This window comes from Catharus ustulatus, chromosome 2, assembly GCF_009819885.2.
Source record: "Catharus ustulatus isolate bCatUst1 chromosome 2, bCatUst1.pri.v2, whole genome shotgun sequence".
NCBI lineage: Eukaryota > Metazoa > Chordata > Aves > Passeriformes > Turdidae > Catharus > Catharus ustulatus.
Genome location: NC_046222.1, coordinates 27,820,354 through 27,841,125, shown reverse-complemented (window position 1 = coordinate 27,841,125; position 20,772 = coordinate 27,820,354). Strand labels below are relative to the sequence as shown.

Genomic DNA, 20,772 nt, shown 5'->3' with positions numbered 1-20,772 from the left:
TTCACTCTGAAGTGGAAGTGATGGAGTTGGCTGGTAGCCTGAGTCCAAGGCTGGTGACATTCCCTGGTGGCTGGTATAGCAGTTAGGAGCTCCATGTGAGCTTGCTGCAGTGGAACATGGGAATAGCATGGGTTCTATCCTGGCAGGAGCTGTTGGAGGAAGGGAGGTAACCATTCCCACCCCAGCAACAACCACGACTGTAATTTTTGTATTCCTGAATGAGAAGTGTGAACTTCGATCAAAGGCTTTACACAAACCATGCATCTTTGAAATGCTATAAAGAATCTAGGAGTAGAAGTTGGAAAAAAAAGAGATTACACCAACTAGTATAAATTCTTTCCTTTATTTTCTTTACCTTATTTTTTTTTTTTGTTGTTATTAATGGGGGCTCGAAACAGCCTCACATTAAGATGCCTTAGCTTTGTAATACTGATTTAAGATACCTGTGGAAATAAGACAGGACTGTGTGGTTCACCCCAGATCAGCCTTTGTTCTGGGAGACAGGTAATGACTCATTAACAAACCACACACATACTCAGCCCACATTTCCTTGACACTGAATCTGAATATTTGTTGCTATTTTATGAAGTACAATGTTTGATTTGTGGATTTGGTCGCAAAACAAAACACATTTTGCTTATACACCAAAGAGGAAGAGTTGACTGTGAATGGCCACACACATTCCTTCATAAGATTGTGCTCTTACCAGACCCTTCCAAGGCAACAAAACGTTCAAGACTGAAATATGCTGTGCTTGAATTCACCTTTGGGCTATGGGAAAGGATGGATGGGGCAGGGCCCAGGCAATTTGAGGGGCATAATTAACCGAAAAACTGGGGCTTTGCCTGTGCTGCAACACATGCGGTTTGTTTGAGGTTAGATGCAGCTCTCAAGTGGCTTCTATTGAAAAAAAATGGTTTCTGTGCCCACCTGCATTATACACGCACTGTGGTGTAAAAGGGATTCTGGAAAAAGACTATAAACTGTTATAGAGGAGGGTTTATGTAATAATTTTATACCACACATGTAGTAAATAGAGTATTTTTGTTACACATTTTTGTGTACCAATCCTGGTACTGTGAGAAATGACTAATTGATGTAGACAGTTTGAGCTGTAGAACTGTAAAAAAAACTTAAACCCCCTCCCTCCCAGGTAATTATAGAAAACAAAACGTGATTCTCAAAATTTCAATTGTCATGTCTTTTAATTCAAGATTTGCAACTGAAGTTGAAGCTCTAGGAATGTATTTAAATGTTTTATTAATAAACAAATTAGCTTGTACTTCATTGAAGACTTGCCAACTCTGAAGATTTATAAATAATCTAATTTTAATGCATTTTCTCTGTCTGTCTACAGCACTAGACATGATTACAAACATCTGAGCAAACCCAAAGGTGTGTGTGCTGTTGGAAGTTCTGTGTAACTGGTTTTGGGTGTGATTGTGACAGAGCTCCTGGAGAGAAGAACATGAGAGAACTAAGTATCTAAATAAACAAACAGCATTTTAAACTGAACTAGTATTTCCAGCCAATTTCCTGGTGTAGCTGAGGATTGTGAGGATGAAGATACATCTAAGCTTGGGATTTTGCTTGAGGTGGTGCTGTCTGAGTGGGAAAGATGAAAGCACAGAAAGATTTCAACATTCAGTGACATAATGTCCTTGATTTTCCTCCAGCCAGTCACAGTCCTACAGTCTTTCTCAGAGACAGATGCTGTTCTTCTTGCTGGGAATGCTGACAGCCTTGAGCAGTGTTCAGGGCAAGCCTTGCAAAAATCCCACACTCCCCCTCATTTCACAAAAAATTACCCAGGCAAGAGTTTTTCCTCCCTCATTGAACTTTTTAAGTTATTTTTTTCCCCACATACTTGGTAAATCTTGATAGAAAGCATTTAACAGTGTGCACTAACAAACTTATACATTACATATATATATTATATATATAGAATGTTCTATATACAAACATGTACAATTTTTAGATCTCTACAGACTACAAGAAAATTGGTAATTATAGCCACAAGTGGCGAACGTAACAGAAATAGTAATTGAGAACTGTCTGGAAATATGTAAAACATGTAAGAGTGGAAAGCTGTGACCTGATGGGGAATACTAGAGAAATGTTACTTGAAAGTTTAGTATTAAAAATTGTAAGTTTGAGGGCTGCTAAATTCTCATTTCTCTGTTGCATAAAAATGCAAATGGAAATCTACTGGCAGGGTTTTTTTCACCCTGGTGTTAAACTAGAGACTGCTGGCAGCCAGAGCCAGCTGGCCCTTGTGTGAGAGACTTGTTGAGGACACCTTTCTCTCTGAGTGAGCTGTAGTGATCAGCAATTAGAAATTGCTCTTAAATTTTCTCTAAAGATCCCATGATTCCAATCAGCCTGTGGGGCTGCTCTTGACTGCCACACTCCAGCACAGAATGGAAAATAAGTTGACTGTTGGCCAGCTTGAATGCTGCCCCAAATTATTTTGTTGCCCAGAGACCAATGGGTTTGGATTCTAGGCCAGAGCGCAGGCCCGATGAATACAGGTTTAAACTGAAGATCAAATTGCTATCATGTTCTCCCTTATTTCTCATTCTCAATGCCAGGTTAGAGCAGTGCTTCCTCACAGGCACAAGTTGTTACTTCTGTGACCCAGCCCCTGCAAAGAATTCACCAACCCAGTTCCTATTGGCATCGGAGTGGCAAGTTTGGCATAGCCTTACACACATACACACAGATAATTCCTCTTGTGTCATGGACAACTCCAATTCCTCTAGCTGTCAGCAGAAACCCAGGCATTGCTCAGGCTTTGACCCTTTCACCCCAAGTTTCTACAGTTCTGACAACATAGAGCAGTTGAGCTAGACCTGTCAGGGCCATCATTTTGATTTTGCCTACAGCAAGATATAAAAATCCTGAAAATCATGAAATTCTGTTCTATTACAATGGGAATTTAAAACTTGACACCTCAAATCTTTTCCAGCCCTTTCACTTGTGTAGTGGGCCAACAGTGAGGCCTGACTTGTGGGTGGTACAACTTCCTGGGCTGTATTTTATTGTAGGTAAAGGAAGGAGATGGAAAACACATCTTTGAACACTGCGATGATACAAATGCCGGTGAAGTTACGGTCTAGGTGGGAGTGGGATGGTGCCTGTCTGCATCAGTGTCCATCAGGATTCCGTGAAGGGACAGAAGATGTTAACAGAAAAAATTTAAAGGCTGTTTTCCCAACTTTTCCTCACTTTCTTTTTTCTAATTTAAAACTATGTCCAGACACATGGAAACAAGTCTTCAGTGCCTTGTTTCCAAGCCAATCTTGGAAAAATTTCTAATCTTAGAGTTGACCTATGTGGCAGTGAGTCTTGTAGGATAGGGTGGAGCATTCCAGCAGGATAGCAATAAAACCGGCTTACTGTTCTCTTCTGTGGCTGCAGGTTGCAGTTTTCTGCAGCATTCACTGCAAAAACTAAACAAGCCACTTTGAAGCAGAAGCAAATTACTTTTAGCAGTGTGAGCAGAGTATAAATTGCCATTTGCCCATCGTGTCACTTTACATCTGTGTTCCATATGTATGTTAGCAATGGTTTTCCATGCTCCTCCCTGGCCCAGTGTATAGTGTTCCTGCTCTTAACTCTCTCTCACAGGTTTTGGGGGCGTTTCTGTGCAGGTCCCCTCTTACAATTTCAGCTGAGCACTTAAGCTGCTCTGCAAGCTGCTAAGAAGCCTCTGTGAGCAGTGTTTGATGGGACTGTGGTTTCCCATCTTGCCTTTCCTAACCTGAAGAAATGCTTTCCAAAGCTGGATTTCTATTCCTGCTACTGGGAATAAGGCAATCAAGTGATTCACACTCCACGGGGATGAAAAGTGCCACGGCCCCGCTTCAAGGACAACAGATGAATCAAGAGCACATTAAAAAAAGTATAGATTAGGATGATGTGTCATGTGCTCTGAATTGCAAATAAACCATCTATGCACATGTCTTAATGACCTTTTTAGAAAGTGCCTGTCCAGCTACCTGCAAAATTGTTAAATTTTGGGGATAGGATTTTAAATTTATTTATTTTTCTGGTAGGAGTTAAAGAGCACAACTTTTGAGCAAGACATTTCAAGAGAAATAAATAGCAGATAAGAAAATGCAGCTCAACTAATTTTTATGTGGAGAACAGTAGCAAACATGCTTGAAATTTACTGGCTTTTTATAATGTTACTTTTAAAAAATAAAGATTTTTGTCATTTAAGGTGTTTTTTTCTTTTTTTTTACCCCTCAGAATAGAAATAAATCCCATTTTTCTTTGGACACAACATGCTTGCTTTCTCTCTCTCTCTTTTTTTTTTTTGTTTTTTTTTTTCTGTTAAGTTGGCAATTAATCATGCAAAGTTTTATAAGTGCATTAACATTTGAGTTTGTACAGAATATTATTAACCAGATGCACTCCCCACAGTTCATACATACAGGTTCTGAAAACTACATGCCACAGTGATGGTTGAGTTCCTTTTGGGAAAAAATTGACTCCGTGAGTCAGCTGTTGGAAAGACCCTCATGATTCCAGCTTCTGTCCCACGGTCTGTAAAATTTCTCCTCGATGTCCACTGTGATGAATCCAGTAAGTAACATAGGAAAACATCTTCTAGGAGAAGAAACTGTCTCTGGCCAGTGTCTGATAGATTTGGGAATAAAGGTTGCTTCTCTGAACAGTGTTCTCAATAAAGCCCCAAGCTACTTCTTTGAAAGTCTAAAACTGGTACCACTTTTTGTCCTTATATTTGAGCATCACCTACAGAGATGGGAAAAAAACCAAACAAATGGCAATTAAATACCACCCTGCATATGAGAGACCACATGACCTAGGCCCATTAACTGTCAAACTTCAGAATTAATAAATGCAAAACAATGCAATACTTCTCTAACAATATCAGCAAGTCTTGAGTCCACTGAGATCTCATATTTAATTTCATAGTTATTACATTAAAAAAGAGTTACCTGCTATTGCTGTTTTTAGAAGATTTTTCCTGAGGAGCTTTAACTACTTTTCTTCTACAAAAATTAAAGGAACTTTCTTTTCATAGGAATAAAAAAGACACTTATCTATGGAGCATAGGAGATATGCCCTGACTATGTAAACTTCTTGCATTTCAGGGCACGTCCTTTCTGCCTCACACTTACAAAAGCCAAGGAAAATGCAAAGGTCTTGTCTGGAGATGTGATGCATGTTAAATGAAAAATGTGCATTTTGAGAAGTATGCTTTGATGCTGTTTTATCTTCAAGAAAAATCACTTTCTTTTTCCCAGTCTTAACACCATGGGATGGAAAACTTTCCATTTCCAGCTCCAAGCACAGACGCTATTCCTATTCCTATTCCTGGCAATTCCGATTCTACATAACAGTACCACAGGGCTGTACTAGTAATGTTCTCCTCTTCCCAGTAAGATCTCTAAAGGTTCCTATACACTCATCCACCTACCTGTTTTCTGCCCTACTGCATGGATGTGCTGCATTAAGTGGCTTAAAAAACCAAATCATAATGAATTAGTGAGAAAGGCAAGATGAAAGTGCCACGTTCTAAATTCAGAGGCTAAGAATGGATGCTCATTTCTGGAAACGTGAAAGGAAGGGGTGTGCAATGGCAGTTTATTTTTGGCATTCTTATAGTTTGGGAGCAGGAACAATGCTGTGCCAGTTGACATGAGCACACCTCCAACATCAGGACTGGGTGAAGGGAGAGAAGGGCACTTAGCTTTCCTAAAGGGAAGCAAAGGCTGGGTCGCAGGATTGACAGTTCCCAGTTCCAGGGTGTGGGTGCCAGGGCTCCTACCTCATGTGCATGTTTGGAAAACGCCTCTGCACTGGCCATCATGCTGGCAGTCCTTTCATCCAGCTCACCCAGCTTCTGTCCCCTCTCGTCTAGGGCAATACGCGCACGAGTCAAGTCCCCAATGACCCCACCTGCAGCTCCTCTCACGCCTTCAATCCCACCGGATCCAGGGATGTGCTGGGCGAGGCTGCGAGAGGCTTTTCCTGCTGTGGCTTCACCAACTGCAAAAGAGAATGGACAGACAGAGAGACAGGGATGAGCTCCTGGCCAGGCCCTGTCAGTGCTCCTCAATCTTGAGTTGCAGCCTTGCAGCAGTGACATCATTTGAGGGGCAAGTGGCTTTGCTCTGCCGCCATCACATCTATATTGCAGTCATGTGCCCCCCACTCAGCTGATCCAAAGTAGCTGCCAAAGTGAAGGAGTTATGGAATGGCAGACAAAGACCCTCCCCTTCCTCGACTAGGTCAACTTCCTCTTTTCATCAATCATTTAAATATTGTGTAGTGCTCCATTCCTAGATGACAAGGGCAGGGGATCTCTAGAATTAATTTCTACCCAAAAAAACCCCAAACAAATCACTCACAAAGCTCCTCTCTGTCAAAAGCTTGTCCACTTCCTCCAAAAAGTCCTTTGAGAAAGCCTCTGTTTTGGGCTTCTGGTGTTTCCACAGGAGTAAACAAATCCCCAAGCATGTCCTAGTAAAGCCAAAAAAAATCCATGTAAAAGGTTAGTGAGATGAAAGTGGTTCTAGATGTTTTCTTGATTATCATTAACAAGACACGTTCACTGGATCTAATCAACTAGCTTTAAAAGAGTCTGTTGTGTGAACAGCATGGTGTAGGTAATATTTGTGTATTCTGACAAATGCTTGGGCTAACTAGACTCACTCATGCTTTCAAACGGACTTGGTTTGTCACTGCCCAGTTCCATATTTATTACCAGAGAAAAAAACTGCAGTTAATACAGAATGAAAATACCAGTGATAAGGCCACATTTTGGTTAGAAATAGCAGAGGTGACACTATAATTGAAGAAACAATTTGTTGTGTATTATGTATTTTGCTTTAGTAATTGCCCAGGCAGGCTGGGCAGTGACCCTGCTTTCTTTTTATAGCACACCTGAGTTCAGTGCTTGCCAGCATTTCAGAGTTTGGTGGTTTGTTGTTTAGTTGATTTTTCTCTTTTTAAACAAAATTCATTACCTTCCTACAACCTTCCCCCAACCCGTTAGTGTGCCATCAGCGATGATAAATAAGCACATCTGCTGAAGGCACTGCTCTGGTGCCACGCATTAGAGCAGTCACTCCAAACGAATGTCAGGCTCAGATTTATTTGCAGCAGTACCATGAAAAGCTCGATCTCTGGAAAAAAAAACTGATGGGAAAAGTGTGCAGTCCCATTAATGTTTGAAACTCTGTGTGCACTGGGAACAGTTTCTGCCCTGTTGCTCAGCTCTGTGTTCACTCAGCCAAGCCACTGCAGGCAGATCCAGTAGCTGTGCTGCACATAGTGCTCGCTCCTGGGGGCTGAGTGTGAGGACAGCACTGTGACTCACAGTCACTGCTCCTCTGCACAGTCACCTGCTCTGGGGAGAAAAATTACTGCAGCCCTTGGAGCCTAAGTGGAGCTCTCATACAGCCCAGCTTTGTTTTCCCAGGTAGCAGGTGATACTGGGTCATCTGCTTTCTGTGCACATATAATGACCATGCAAACCTTTTTTTTGCATAAAAGCCAAGAAAAAAGCAGCCATAGTCCAGCAGTACAGAGAAGCAAGGGCTGCATTTCCCTTTGCTTGGTAGTTGCATGATGCTGTTAAGGTTGGTAAAAAAAAGAATCTAGCTTGTAACAGCCTCTTGCTGTAGGTCCATAGTCTAAGATGCATCAGCCAGACCTTTTGATTATCATAAAATTGGCTCCTTGCAAAATAGTCTCTTATCTGGTGCACAAAGCTGGTGTGCAATAGTCGCTTCTCGAAGTGCCTTTTCAGACTTGACACAGACAGTGCTGTAATGTGAGTTGAACAGCTCAGCACATGTTATTCCCTAGGGCATAATGAGTGCTGGCAGGACCACTTCTTTTATACTTCCATTCTGGTTCACTGCTAATTATATAACCCAGAATTTATTCCCCCTCTTTTTTTTTTTTCCCCTTTTACTACTCATGTTTCCCCCTGTAACCGCTCACAATTCCTTCTCTTCAGTAAATGACATTTTCATTTGCATTTTCATTGTAAAATAACCAAACCAGCCCATCTCTACCATTGCAAAGACTTTTTGCCCAGGTGCAGGTGACAGTGGATGAAAAAGCCCAAAGAACAACAGAGCTGCTGACCTCTCTCTCTTGCAGATAAGGATCTGCAGCACTGTCCTTATCAGGGCAAATTTACCCCTGATGAATGAGGCCACCATCCCTCCCATACACAGGCACCAGAGTGAGGTGTGAGCCCTACCTGCAGGTTGTCACACATCTCCTGGCTGTACGTCAGGCGCTGGATCTCTGTAGGAGAGCTCAGGTACAAAGCCTGCCCTTCATTAGTGAAACAGAAGGTCCTTGCTATCCTCATGTCTGTGACAGGCAAATAGTTAATGTCCAGCAGTGGGCGAAGGCTGGGCAAGCTGAGGAGAAGCAGATTCCCGGGTTAGCCACCGGCTGCCACACATGGTACACCTGCTCTGTGCTGGCATTTTAAACCAACACTTCATTTTATACTCTTCATAACTGCAACAGTTAAAGTACAGCTCTAAGCTGAAAAATTCTGCCATAAAAAATGCTGTATTCCCATTGTATTTTGTTTGCTGGCATGGAGAAGTTTCAGCAGTCTTGTCTCCATGACCCTAAGGCTACTGCTACTGTCTGGATATGGGATGTGCATGTGGCATGATATGGATTGTGCCACGTGGCTGGGTCATTTGCAGGGCAAGGCCTGCAGGGACATCTGTAGGAAAGGGCCCGGCAGGGCCCTGCTTCCATCCTGTGGCCAAAGGCTTCAGCATTGCCTTTGCTGTCTTCCAGCTTCTTGTGGTTTGCTGTTTTGGACAATACTTTCCCAAATTTAAATGGTCTGGCCAGGAAAATGATGCAGTAAGGTGAGGGTACAACTACAGGGTTACGGCACAGTCAGCTCCCTGGGGGAGAGGACAAGGAAAGGGAAACCTAGTGCTCTGAACAGAAAATCTTCAGAAGTGCCAAGAGTGGGACTTGGTACTTCACAAAGGATAAACAGAATCCTTTCTACCTGACCCGCCCTAACTGAGCAAAATTATCAGGGCTTTCTTTTATCATAGTTAAAAATCACCAGTCATCAACTGTCACAGGTAGTGAATTACTAGAAAAGAGCAGGAGCTTGCTTTACTGTGCACCTGCCTGTCTTAACTCCCCACATGGAGACAGTCCAAGGATCAGGTATGGCTGCATCAAAGCAGGGAATTAAACACACCCACCAGGGAGTTAATGCAGAGCATCAGGCACTCTGGAGCAAACACAAGTGGAATATGATAGCCCTCTGCCACCTCTTTGCTTAGTTGTGCCTCAAGATTAGTTAGATAAGTACCTCAGTGTCATGATGTGCCCATTAGCACAAAAGCACGCCAGACAGACGCTGTTACAGAGGGTGACCACATCTGCTCGCAATAAAAAGGACGTTTCGGTGATGTTGTGGACATAAAGACATGTTTGGGAAGGCAATGAGAAGACTTTGGCTTGTTTTTCTGAACAAATGACTGCAAATTGATGATCACCCATATCCTGGGAGGAGGAAGGGGACTGCATGACTAGTTTCCTTTTCCTTGTTTTGTCACCGTCATCAGCACTGTAGGGATCCCTCCATACTTCATAGGGCTGATGTGTCAATGTCCCCATGCAGTCCAAGCACGCGAAGGTCAGCACGGCTCCCTTCATTGTCAGGACGGTGCCTGCAGAACAGAATTTCCTCTCACTGGCACCACAATCAGACAGGTTGTCAGCATAGTACAGCTGACATCCAACTTTTGTAAGCACAGCACACACATTAATCCAGCCAAGGTAACAAGGCATCCTTGCTCAGTTCTTTCTGACCACATTAGAAAATGAACAAACAGCCTGCCAGTACTGGAAAGGTCTCAGACAGCTGATATCTATAATGATGGATATAATACATGCTGTTGTTTATCTCTGCATTATACTAGTAGAATATTTATCCCCCAATAGTAAAATTGCTCTAAGTCTGGTGACCTTCAAGATTGGTTTTCTAAACAAAATGGGGGTGGGAAACCTCTCCTTCTGTGCATTCTCCATTTTTTGTCCATTTTTAAGCTCATGCTGCCTCTCCTCAGACCTGACCTCTCAACCCTCTGTTCTCTGTGCTACACCATCTGTCACTCACTCAGCCAAGGATCTCTCCTGGTACAGCAACCTGTCAACATTTTTGTTTCCTTTCCTGAACTCCTTTCTGCTTCTCTGCAGCTTTCTGATACTAAGACAGCCAAACTGTTTGCAGAATGACAGACAGAATTGTAAACAGGACTGTAATTTCACAATTTGATGGAACTCCACTAATTTCCCTGTACTCACAAGAAACATATAACTTTGCCTGTTACACAAGGGGATCTTTGGAACTAACACAACCAAAGCATCTCAGTCCATGAAGTTATTGGTCCTTCATGAGCATCTTTACCTGTGTGCCTTCCACTCAGTGAGTGACCACTACTTGAGTTTTTGAGACATTTCTGCCCCAAAGGCCTGTCTTAGAGTGACTTTATAATCCTTGTATCCCCAAATTGTTTGTTCTGTTAGTGTTGAATATTAAGCTCTGCAGCTTTAAGACTGGTTCCAGAAGTCAAAGAAGGAGAGAAGCGCAGAGTTTATTCTCAAAAACGGCACTTGCTTCTCCCACATTCTTCACACAGATGGTGTAGTCGCCAGTAGACAGCAAGAAAGAGCTCTCTTCTGCTTTTAGTTAGTTTTTCTGGATAGCTGAGGCAAAGGAGTTTCCTGGACTGTAGTTTTTTTCCCTTTTTCTTAAATTTGTTTGAACCTGCTCTGGACTGAAAACCCAGAAGAGCATCAGGAGCTCACACCTGTGGCCCACCAGGCCTGGCCTGAGCCACGACATTTCCCAGCGCTGGAGGGATTGGGAACAGACTGAGCGAGCTGGGGTGCAACCCATGGAAGGGACTCTTCAGAATTTGTCATCTCGTCAGAACAGCAAGAAGTTTGACTGTTTAGTATTATTCATTTTTGTGCTGAGGAGTGCTTTGCCTTTTAAATAAACAGTTTTTTTTCCACTTCTCTCTAAAAAAATATTTTTCCCTGAACCAGTTGGGGGAGGGACTGCTTAAATCTGTTTCCTAAAAAGAAACCCATTCAAAAGTTTCCTCCCAAATTTGCCCTAGACCAAAACAAGACCATACAAAATCATGCAGTTATTGCCTCATTGTACCAAGACAGATTAAAAACAGGAAAAGAGCTGCACTCTCACCACTTGGTGACACCATGACTGGCTCTGACTGCCGTAAGTCATCACTAGCAGGCAGATTAAGGGACAGAATTATGACCATTCCGAGGCCTGTTCCGACCCAGAGACAGGAGGAAACAGCAGAGTCATTCTTCCGGGCAAAGGACTCCATGAAGTACAAAGCTGTGATTGCTTCCTTTGAGTCCCTGTCGATACTGGACACGCTGGAGCTTCGGGAACGGCTGAAGGAACTTTCCCTATTTTCTGCACGAATAAATACAAGCAAACAGGCATGAATTGGTGTTCCATGAACAGGCACAAGCCTGCAGCAAATACAGACTCCCTGCAGAGTACAGAAAATAAAGTTTTCTTCACCTGCACAAACATTCTGACCCCAGCATGATACAAGCTTGCTGCGAGTATATAAATAAGTGTGGAAAATGCTGACAGACATAATCAGTTAGATCTGCATTAGAAATAGCTGCCTATTATGGAGATTAGCATGGACTAATTAGAATTTACAACAGCCTTAGCTCAAAGGACTTGTTCTAAAGAGCGCAAAATAATTTTAGACCCATATGTTACCTAAGCATTTAGAATTAATCCATGTATCTCATTGCTGCAGGAAATGAAGGGAGATGCCATTACCAACTTCAGAGCACATGTGCCCTGCTCTTTCTTGTTGCCATCACTAGGATGTTCTAACACTGCATTCAGAGCCATCATTTATTGTGAAGCTATTAATAACTGCTCCCTGGGGTAAAGACACCTGTTGCTGAACTGAACCCAGTCTCTCAGGGTACAAATCCACTCTGGCTTCCCAGGGAATGAAGTGAGAAACTGCACTGTGCCCTTGGGAACAACTGCAGTGTGAGCTGGCACTGTCTAAGCTTCAGCAGGCATCATTGAGGGCCAGCTGGAGAAAGGTGTCCCCACTGCAAGTGACCAGGTACAGAGACTCTCTCCGAGCTTTTCAGAGAGAGGTAACAATGAACAGGCTGAGGAGCTCTGCTTTGCTTTGCCTAGTGCCAGGCAGGAAGCAGTAAGCTGTCTGAGGGAGCTCCTGGCATTAGCAGAATCATCAGAGGCTATAAAACACAGAGGGCTAAGAAGTTCCTGAAGAGTCAAGGAGCCAGAGGGAAGATGGGAGTAGAACTGGATGCTGCATAGCCCTTGTAAAACAACTTCTAGCAGTGCTGCTCTTTACCAACATGTAGTTAAAAATGGGATCAGGTAAGTGGAAACCCCACATGCTCTTTTGCAACAATTGTAACTGAAGGTGAAGAAATAGTTGAAGGTACTGCGTCTGAGATAAAGGTCTTGCTCCTGAACCTATCATTATGAAGGAGATCTGCATCTGGTACAAAACTGTCCTTTGTATAGCTGAGAAGAAAGTCACCTCTTCAGAGCCAATAGAAGTGTCTAAAAAGAGGAATAGTTTCTGCCATGGTTGAAGAATAAAATTAGGAGATTACAGTAAATTCACGAATACAAGCCGCACTGAGTATAAGCCGCATCTCTGGGTGTTGGCAAATATTTCGGTTTTTGTCCATAGATAAGCCGCACCCGAATATAAGCCGCTCTGTCGTTCGCAGCGAGGACCCGCGTGCAATTAGTAACAGAACCGCAGGAGGGCGGGGTTTACTGGCTGAGCTAAGGCTGTGCAGGCTCGGCCCACTAGGGGCCACTGACGGGGCCAGGTGGCCCAGCCCGGTGCTGCCGCTCGGGGCCGGCCGCCGCTGCCACTGGGCTCGGTCACCCCGGGTTGGCGCTGCCCTGCGGTGGCAGGCAGGGACGGAGATTCCCCCGCTCCTACGGCAGCGGCGGCGGGCAGGGACGGAGCTTTCCCGCGCCCGTGGCACCGGCGGCGGGCGTGGACAAAGCACCCCGCCTCCTCCCCGGGCCGCAGCAATGGCTGTGCAGGGCTCCCGTTAGCTCCCCGAGACGCGGCAATGGCGGCGCACACTTCCCCCCCCCTCCCCGGGCCACGGCAATGGCTGCGCAGGGCTCCCGTCGGCTCCCGGAGCCGCGGCAATGGCAGTGCCCCCCCCCCCCCTCCTCCCCGGGCCGCGGCAATGGCGGCGCCCCCCGTCCCCCCCCCCCGCTCTCCCCTAACCGCGGCAACGGCGGCGACCCCCCCCTCCTCCCCTGGGCTGCGGCAGAGGAGGGAAGAAGAGAGCTCTCCCACCTCTCTCCCCGCCCCCCGTGCTGCCTGCAGGGAGCCAGGGCAACACGGTAACACTGTAACAATTGCGAAATGCCGGCTTTTACTGGCAGGTGCTTGGCTCAGCACTCTGGCTGGCACGTCTAGGGTTGTAAATGTCAGAAAATTATTCACATATTAGCCGCCCCCGAGTATTAGCCGCACTTCCGGGTTTCCACCAAAATTTTTGTCAAATTGCTGCGGCTTGTATTCGTGAAATTACTGTACTTTCTCACCTACTCCAGCTTAAAACTAAGCTAATCCTCACACTGTATAGATGGCTCCTGTGCTCCACCAGAGCAGCAGTTTTGCCAGTGAATCTCTTCCTCGGACAACAAACTGCATTGTTGTGTTCCCCTGCCCAGATTCCTCAGTGCAAAGTCATCCTTCCACTAGAACTCTCTGGGAAAGACTGGAGAGAACCAGGGCAAAGCACTGCTGGAACACACCATGTATTTCTGCATGTGCTTCTGCCTTAAGTGTTGACACGCAGGGTTGGGGCAGATTCTCCCACTACTCTTTCACACTTGGGCTGCCTTATGTCCTATGACAAAGAGAAGAGGAGTTTCACACAACAGCTGCTCCTAGCACTTTAATTCCACTCCCATGGAAGAGAAACTTATGTCTACTTGTCCTTCCCAAGGCTGCCCTCGCCCCATTTCCACTTTTGTGTAGGCACTGTTGTAGCTCTCTAGTTCTGTCTCAGCTGCATAAACTGGGATTGTTGACATTCACAGACATAGCTGTTAATACCTTAATAATTAGTGTATCCCATAACCACAAGCACTTTGTACTCCTCTTGCAGGAAACAAGTTGGCCCAGCTCCTTCCTGAGCACTGACAGCTACCAGGTAAAGAAAGGAAGACAGTAATTTCAAGACAGAAATCATCAGGGCTCCATATATATATATATATATATATATATTCTCCCAAAGGGAACCTAATCTTTAATAAAAATGCTATTAATTAAAAATGCTATTATTATGCTAATTAATCTTCTCTTTAACAGGTGTATCACAGTCACATAAAATTCAAAAATGGTGCTGCTCAAGCTAAGAAAGATGTTGAAAGGAAAAATGCAGTTAGTGTAGGCAACATATACAGAACTTAAAATATATGATGTGCCATTTGCATGTCATCAAGCTTTCTTCCTCCCCAGATTAACAAGAAATGTTCTTCACTCCTGTGCAGTACAGTTAACTAATACATTTCTGCACAACTGACACTAACAGATATAATCTTTAGGACACTTTTGGGAACATACTGTGCCATTTTTTATTAAATACACTACTCAAACTAAAATTCTAAAGATGAGCAAGACATATGCCAAGATTTGATGTCATTAAACATATCTGAACAGTAAAGTCTGCAACTGCTATGTGACTTTATTGGCTGGCTCTAAAGCAAGATAGAAATCTCTCCTCTTCCTAGATTTCAGGATAAAATTTAGTTAATTGTTCCCTGGGACTCTTTTCTCAAAGATGTTCTACCCCAAATCCTTCATCTAGAAAGCACCCCTGGGGAAACACAAAAGCACTTTCCTTGGAAAGTTTAAAAAATTTTCCAAATCCTTTCCTAGTATGATTTCTATGTCTTAAAATGACATCCCATCTTGTCAAAGTTGATCTGCCAATCCTTAATCCAAGCACCATATTCCAGATTTTCTGTTTGTGCTGGTTTTGCATGGAAGTTACCTAGGAGAAGGGTACACACGCACACAAAAGGGTTTTTCTGTGTGAGAACTTCTTCTGAGAGTTGCTGGGACTAATTGAAAAACTGTTTTAATAATTGACAGCCTGGGAAACCAATTACAAAGTTACTTTGCCTGTATGAATTACATCGGTAAAAGTGAAAAGCTATTTTTTGAATTCTGGATTTTAAGCAGGTAACACTCGGCCTGGCTCCAGCCCGGCCTGGCTTTGCCATGTGGCCTGGCTGGGCAGGGGTGGGCTTGGGAGCCGCTGGGCCCCGTTTTTTATGACCGGGGCCCTGATGGCCAGTGGAGAGAGAGATGGAGAAGCCCTTACTGCGGCTTGGAGCAGCCTTGGGGAGGAGAAGCCTCCGTTAGTGCGACCTGAGATCTTGACACGGTTCCAGCATGGCCTGGCCCAGTTCCTGCACCTACTGTGTGAAATTTTTACTCCTCCAATGCTCAGATAAGATTTGCAGAACTCCTATCCTCCTTTGAGTAAAATGGAATAGAGCAGAAAAAATACACTAAAGTCAGTGAAGTAAGAACCAGTTTCCACATGGGAAGAGATTGAGGAGATGCCCTGAAAGTTGGCTGAAAAAACCTTTTTGTTTGTAAGCTGTGGCGTGGACTGAACTTCACTGAAAATTTCTATAAATTGTGGAAAAAACACATGGGGGGGTTGAAGTGTTTAAGAAAAGGATCCTTTGCCCTGAGGTAATGGGGGGGTCTCTGTTTTGGAAAATAGAAAGATGAACAGAGACATTTCATGAGAAAAAGAGATGAAGAGAAGCCTTTGAACAGCTTGCCCTTAAAGGTAATACCCCATCAGTTTGACATAGCCCACAAACACAGCTCTGGGAAGGCTGTGAAGATGGGAGGAGTTTCACAATTTGCAAATTTTCCTGGGCAGATGAAAATCGTGAAGGTGAAGACACAAGAAAACTTTATTCTTTTCTTGGAAAAAATCCCTATAGCCAAAACAAGAAGGAACTTCTCTCTCTGAAGTAAACTGAAATGATTGTTTAAGTGAAAGACTAACTGAAGTGTCTCTGTATCTTGTTGTTAAAAAATGTAGGAAGTGGGGGGAGGAGGGAGTGATCTTAAAATCTTATTCCATATTTATTTTTTTTTTCTCTGTGTTATTAATAAATTTCTTCTTTATACCCCTTTAAGTTTTAGTCTTGCCTTGTTTTTGCTCCTAAATCCTATCTCAAAGAAAAATTGAGTATATTAAAATTGGCAAATCTAAACTAAACCAAGACACTGTTTTATTTTCCTTTTCTCACTCTGCATGATGTGTGTAGCAAGAATGTCAGCTGCCACAGCTTTCTGCAGGAGTGTGAACTAGGACAACTTCCATGTAACATAGGCCAAAGTTGATTTGGACTCTGCTTCAATGAGGGGACAGGACTCACAGGACACACCTGTGAGAAGCTCCTCAGAAGTTTCTGTCTTCTTCTCTGGAGAACATCCTGCTACATGGCACTGTCTCATAAATGTGCTCCAGTCTCCAGATTGCTTCCTGCTTTAAGGAAGCCCAGTATTCCCTTTTTTCTGAGAGGCACATATCCAACTCCCAGGATCCATTAGGTCCCACACAGCCCCTCAGACTACCACATCCTTTTCCCTCTTCTTCTCACACACCCAGATTTCTTGCCTTTTCTCCTATATAGGTCTCCAGGCTGTTTCTGCAGCTGGCAGCAGAGAGCACCATCAGAGGGATCCAGTGGCCCTTGAGAGCTAAGTAGTGACTGTAATTTGGGATGATGAACAGCTCTGAGCTAAAGAATTGTTACCTACAGTCAGTGCATTTCAAAAAGCTGCATTCCATGAGTCAAGGCCACACAGAATAAACACCACTGCTGTCTGAAGAATAGCCCTGCTTACTTAAAAATATTTTCACTCAGCCCCATCCAATGCACGGTTTGGGTTAATGAGCTGCACATGGAAACTCAGGAACCAACTTCCTTTGTGACACTAGACTGATTGTTAAATTTGTGTGATGAGCCAGCAGCATACAAAGGTTTTATGTCTTGAAAGCAACCAAACCTCCTCTGAGTTGCTTCCCACCTCTTGGAAAAATGCACAGGACACTTCAATGCATGCACAGGTTAAAAAGGAAGCTGGTGCTTTTGAGTCTTCCCTTTGTTCACCCGTGTGAGAGCAGTCAGCGCTGGTCATCGTGAGAGGATGTTCTGATCCCATGGAAGTGCTGGAGCACTAGGAATGCAACCCACTGCCATAAAGGCACACGTATTGAAAAAGGACAGAAAGGACCAAGTCAAACACCATTAGAATATTTATACAAAAGCAGCCCTGAGCAGCTGTCCCAGGCTCTTCCTTGCCTGGCAGTGTCCCGCTACTGTGCACTGGTGTCTAGGGGAAGATTTAATTTAGGGTTTGGGGTTTTCTGAGAATTTAAAAGATCCTTTGAGTAAATGGTTGCATGTCTTTCAACTGCCACCTGTACAGAGCAGAGACTGCCCAGATTTTTTTTTCTTTTAACTTCTTTTTGGTTAGCACAAATAAAACCAGAATAACTTCACTTTCCCATGGAATTAAAAAACCCCACATGTATGCTGTGCTCTGGGGAATATCCTGACTTGTCTATTCTCAGCTGCACCAAAATTTGTAAGGGGAACACATCCTCACATATCATATCTGCAAGGAAATTGTTACTGGGATTTTTATAAAACAGTGGAATTAGGATTAACATAAAGTGATTTTCTTTATGAGGTCAGGAATCAGGAAAATAGAAGTATCACTTGTTAAGAGGTATGAAAATACTGGTGATAAACAACATTTTCATTGCAAATATTTACATTCATTACTGAAGAGTTTTGCAATTGATTGCCAGTGTCTTGGATGCTATTTATAGATTCTTTCCTGGTTTTAAAGTAATGAGTAATTGATCTGTTTATGAAATATATACAAAAGTTGACCTTTTGATATGGAAATCAATATATTCTGGAAAAAAAAAAGTGGAATGATTTATATTCTCCTCGCTTGGAGAACTCTAAAAGTTTTAATCCCAAACAGCAGGGAAACCTAACAGGGGCCAATGGAACAATTTAAAACATTTGCCAGTTTCAGAGCATCATCTTACATTTTAAGAGAAATCTGTCACTTTCAAAATTATGTAGTCAGGAAAGCATTCTAAGCTTCAAATGTCAAGGGAAATATACAGTAAAAGAATTATACTTACAGCATGAATTTGTGCACAGCTAACATCACAGGGAAACAGAGATCAAATATAGTACTGATGGCAATTTTCCCTAACACTATGCTGTAGATATGCAGCTTGCAGAGCATTCCAACCATGTGTCTGTGCTCTCATGGATCTCACCACAGGTGGATGCTTGACCCTCCCTAGAGAAAGTTCTGAAATGTATTGCCCTGAAGTTGCTACAGTTAAGGCAGTGTAACCTGAAAGGTTTCATGGAATTCCCACTGATACAACACTGATGGAATGGATGGCAAATAAAAGCTTGAAAGAGAAAATATATGCAAGACCTGGATCTTTGGAATTTCCAGAATATAGTAAAGTTGAGGTTTATGTTTTAGTTTAGTAAGTTTTAAAAACAGAAGGGAACTGTCAGGGAAGAATTATTCTCCATGTTGAAAAAGTAGAAATAATTTCTATTAAAATGCAAAAGATCTTTGCAGTAAGAATCTATCAGACTTCCATATTTAATTGTATGAATCACTTCCTTTGACTTACCCAAGCAAACTGTCTTTATATTAACATCACTAAAAGCTCAATTTGGACTTAGCTTATGAGCTTGGACACATGTTTTTGCATCAAATACATCACAATTCTCTAGAACTGAAACCCCAGCCTGAACTATCCTTTCTGCTGAAGCATCCTTCATAACACTGACAGTTCATGAAATAATTGCTTGCATAACTTTTATACATGGAAGTATCCAAGGATAAGGTGGGGATAAAAGGCATAATGGAAGATAATGAAGCCATGGCATGGCAATAGATCTGCCTCCACTCCTTTCTCACCTCGGTACCCATGGTGCTGGGGACCTCAGCTTCATCCCCAGGCTGTCATTGGGTGAAAGTTCAGAGATCTGCAAAACCTGAACCTCCAGGGGCACTGGAGTGGAAGAGGCAGGCCAAGGGATGTGATCTGAAGTGATGGCTAGCAAGTAAAAAAATCTAAATTTGAGTACACAGGGCATAACTCAAATTCAATATGCCTAGAGTACAGTGGGAAACTAGCTTCACCTGGAATCAAATCATCATTATGATTATCAAATCATTATCACTAGACATTCAGTGACTGTAAGAACAACAATATTTTCATTGAGTCAGTTGTTTTGAAAACAAGGAAAATTTGCAGATTCTCATAAGAAATCAATTCAATCCTAGTGGAACCTAACAGAAAATGTACTCCAAGGCAAGTAAGAAACACACTTTTTAGATCTAGAACAAGTCCTCTCTGCAACATTTTTATTTGCTCCTCTGCACAGACAAGAAATATCGTGACAAACAGAAGTTAGTGTTTTTTCCTGCCATACAAGTCTTACCAATTACACTGATGGCAAATAAACTTCAAACGCTATCAAAATTGAAGTGATTTACGGGAAGAACCAACACCATCAACCTCTCCCTGATCAATCAATCAATCAATCAATCAATCAATCAATCAATCAATCAATCAATCAATCAAGCTAAGGGCTTTTCCATGTGCTATGAAAGTCCAGCTGTGAAAAGCCATGGCAATGAGGGGCCTCATGAAGTGTGGCCCAGGGCTGTTGTGCCATGTCCAGGGAATCAGGTAAGCATCACTCTGGCTTGACTGCTCAGGCAAGGAAGTTTACCAGAAATTATCCACTCTGCAATATGGAGAGTGTTGGCAAAAGGAATGTGCTGGATAACATGAGCTGTTCTGAAAACCTGGCAGAGAAGCAATAACATCCTCAGAGAATTAATTTCTGCAGTTAACTACTCTTGTGATCAAAATGAATCCCCAACTGTCTTTCTTAAGTCAGGCTTCTGCCTTAGTAATTTATGTCCTGTCCTTTTCTCAAGAGATGCAGACAGTTGACTATTCCCTTCCTCTCTGCAGTACCCTGCCATGCATTTGAATAATTTTGTGCTTTTTTCCCAATATTTTTCTAGATCAAGCAACCAGGTTTTTTTTTCTGTTTCCTTGGAGGCCTAGCAAGCACTGCCTTAAAAACTATGCCAACCATCCTCTTGGCCATCATTACCTATCTGACATTCACATGAGGGCTTCAGACTAAAGAGACTCAAGAATAAGAAGAGCCAGTGATTAAAACGGAAACCTCCCTCTTCTACCCTTGCTACATGGCAAGCAAACCTCACAGCCACATTTACTCATCCAGTGCAAAAAAATCCAATATGTTATGGATACAGCACTGCTGGAGATGGCTTAACAGCACAGCCATAAGTGACAGGAGAAAAATTTATATAAATTTTATATAAATTACACAGCAAACACTGCAATGCTCAGCACGACACCAGGTGAGTCTGCTTCCTCAGGCAGTGGCCTTTTTTCTAAGATTACTACTTGGTATTATGTTTCAAGACCTCAGCTACAGGACACTAAACTTATCTGGAAGTTTCCATCAGGCTATCTAAAAGGATTTTTAAATGGTAATTTTCAAAAATA

At 42.9% G+C, this 20,772-nt stretch overlaps 2 protein-coding genes across 7 annotated transcripts in view; one reads left to right on the top strand and one right to left on the bottom strand.

Annotated features, from left to right (window-relative positions):
• Positions 1-14,300, top strand: part of POLQ (DNA polymerase theta) — a 75,389-nt gene extending 61,089 nt beyond the window's left edge. Inside the window, exon 31 of the transcript XR_006163160.1 lies at positions 14,239-14,300. The gene's annotated coding sequence lies outside the window, so the exon portion shown is untranslated. The remainder of the gene's footprint in view (positions 1-14,238) is intronic.
• STXBP5L (syntaxin binding protein 5L) overlaps positions 325-20,772 on the bottom strand; it is a 218,184-nt gene continuing 197,736 nt past the window's right edge. For all 6 annotated transcript variants that reach the window (XM_033086846.2, XM_033086882.2, XM_033086867.2 and 3 more), the window contains 6 exons: positions 11,255-11,494; positions 9,350-9,710; positions 8,249-8,414; positions 6,384-6,495; positions 5,801-6,021; positions 325-4,761 (listed from right to left, as the gene is read on the bottom strand). In XM_033086846.2, coding sequence (XP_032942737.1) covers positions 4,720-4,761; positions 5,801-6,021; positions 6,384-6,495; positions 8,249-8,414; positions 9,350-9,710; positions 11,255-11,494 — 1,142 coding nt within the window. In that variant the 3' untranslated portion in view covers positions 325-4,719. The remainder of the gene's footprint in view (positions 4,762-5,800; positions 6,022-6,383; positions 6,496-8,248; positions 8,415-9,349; positions 9,711-11,254; positions 11,495-20,772) is intronic.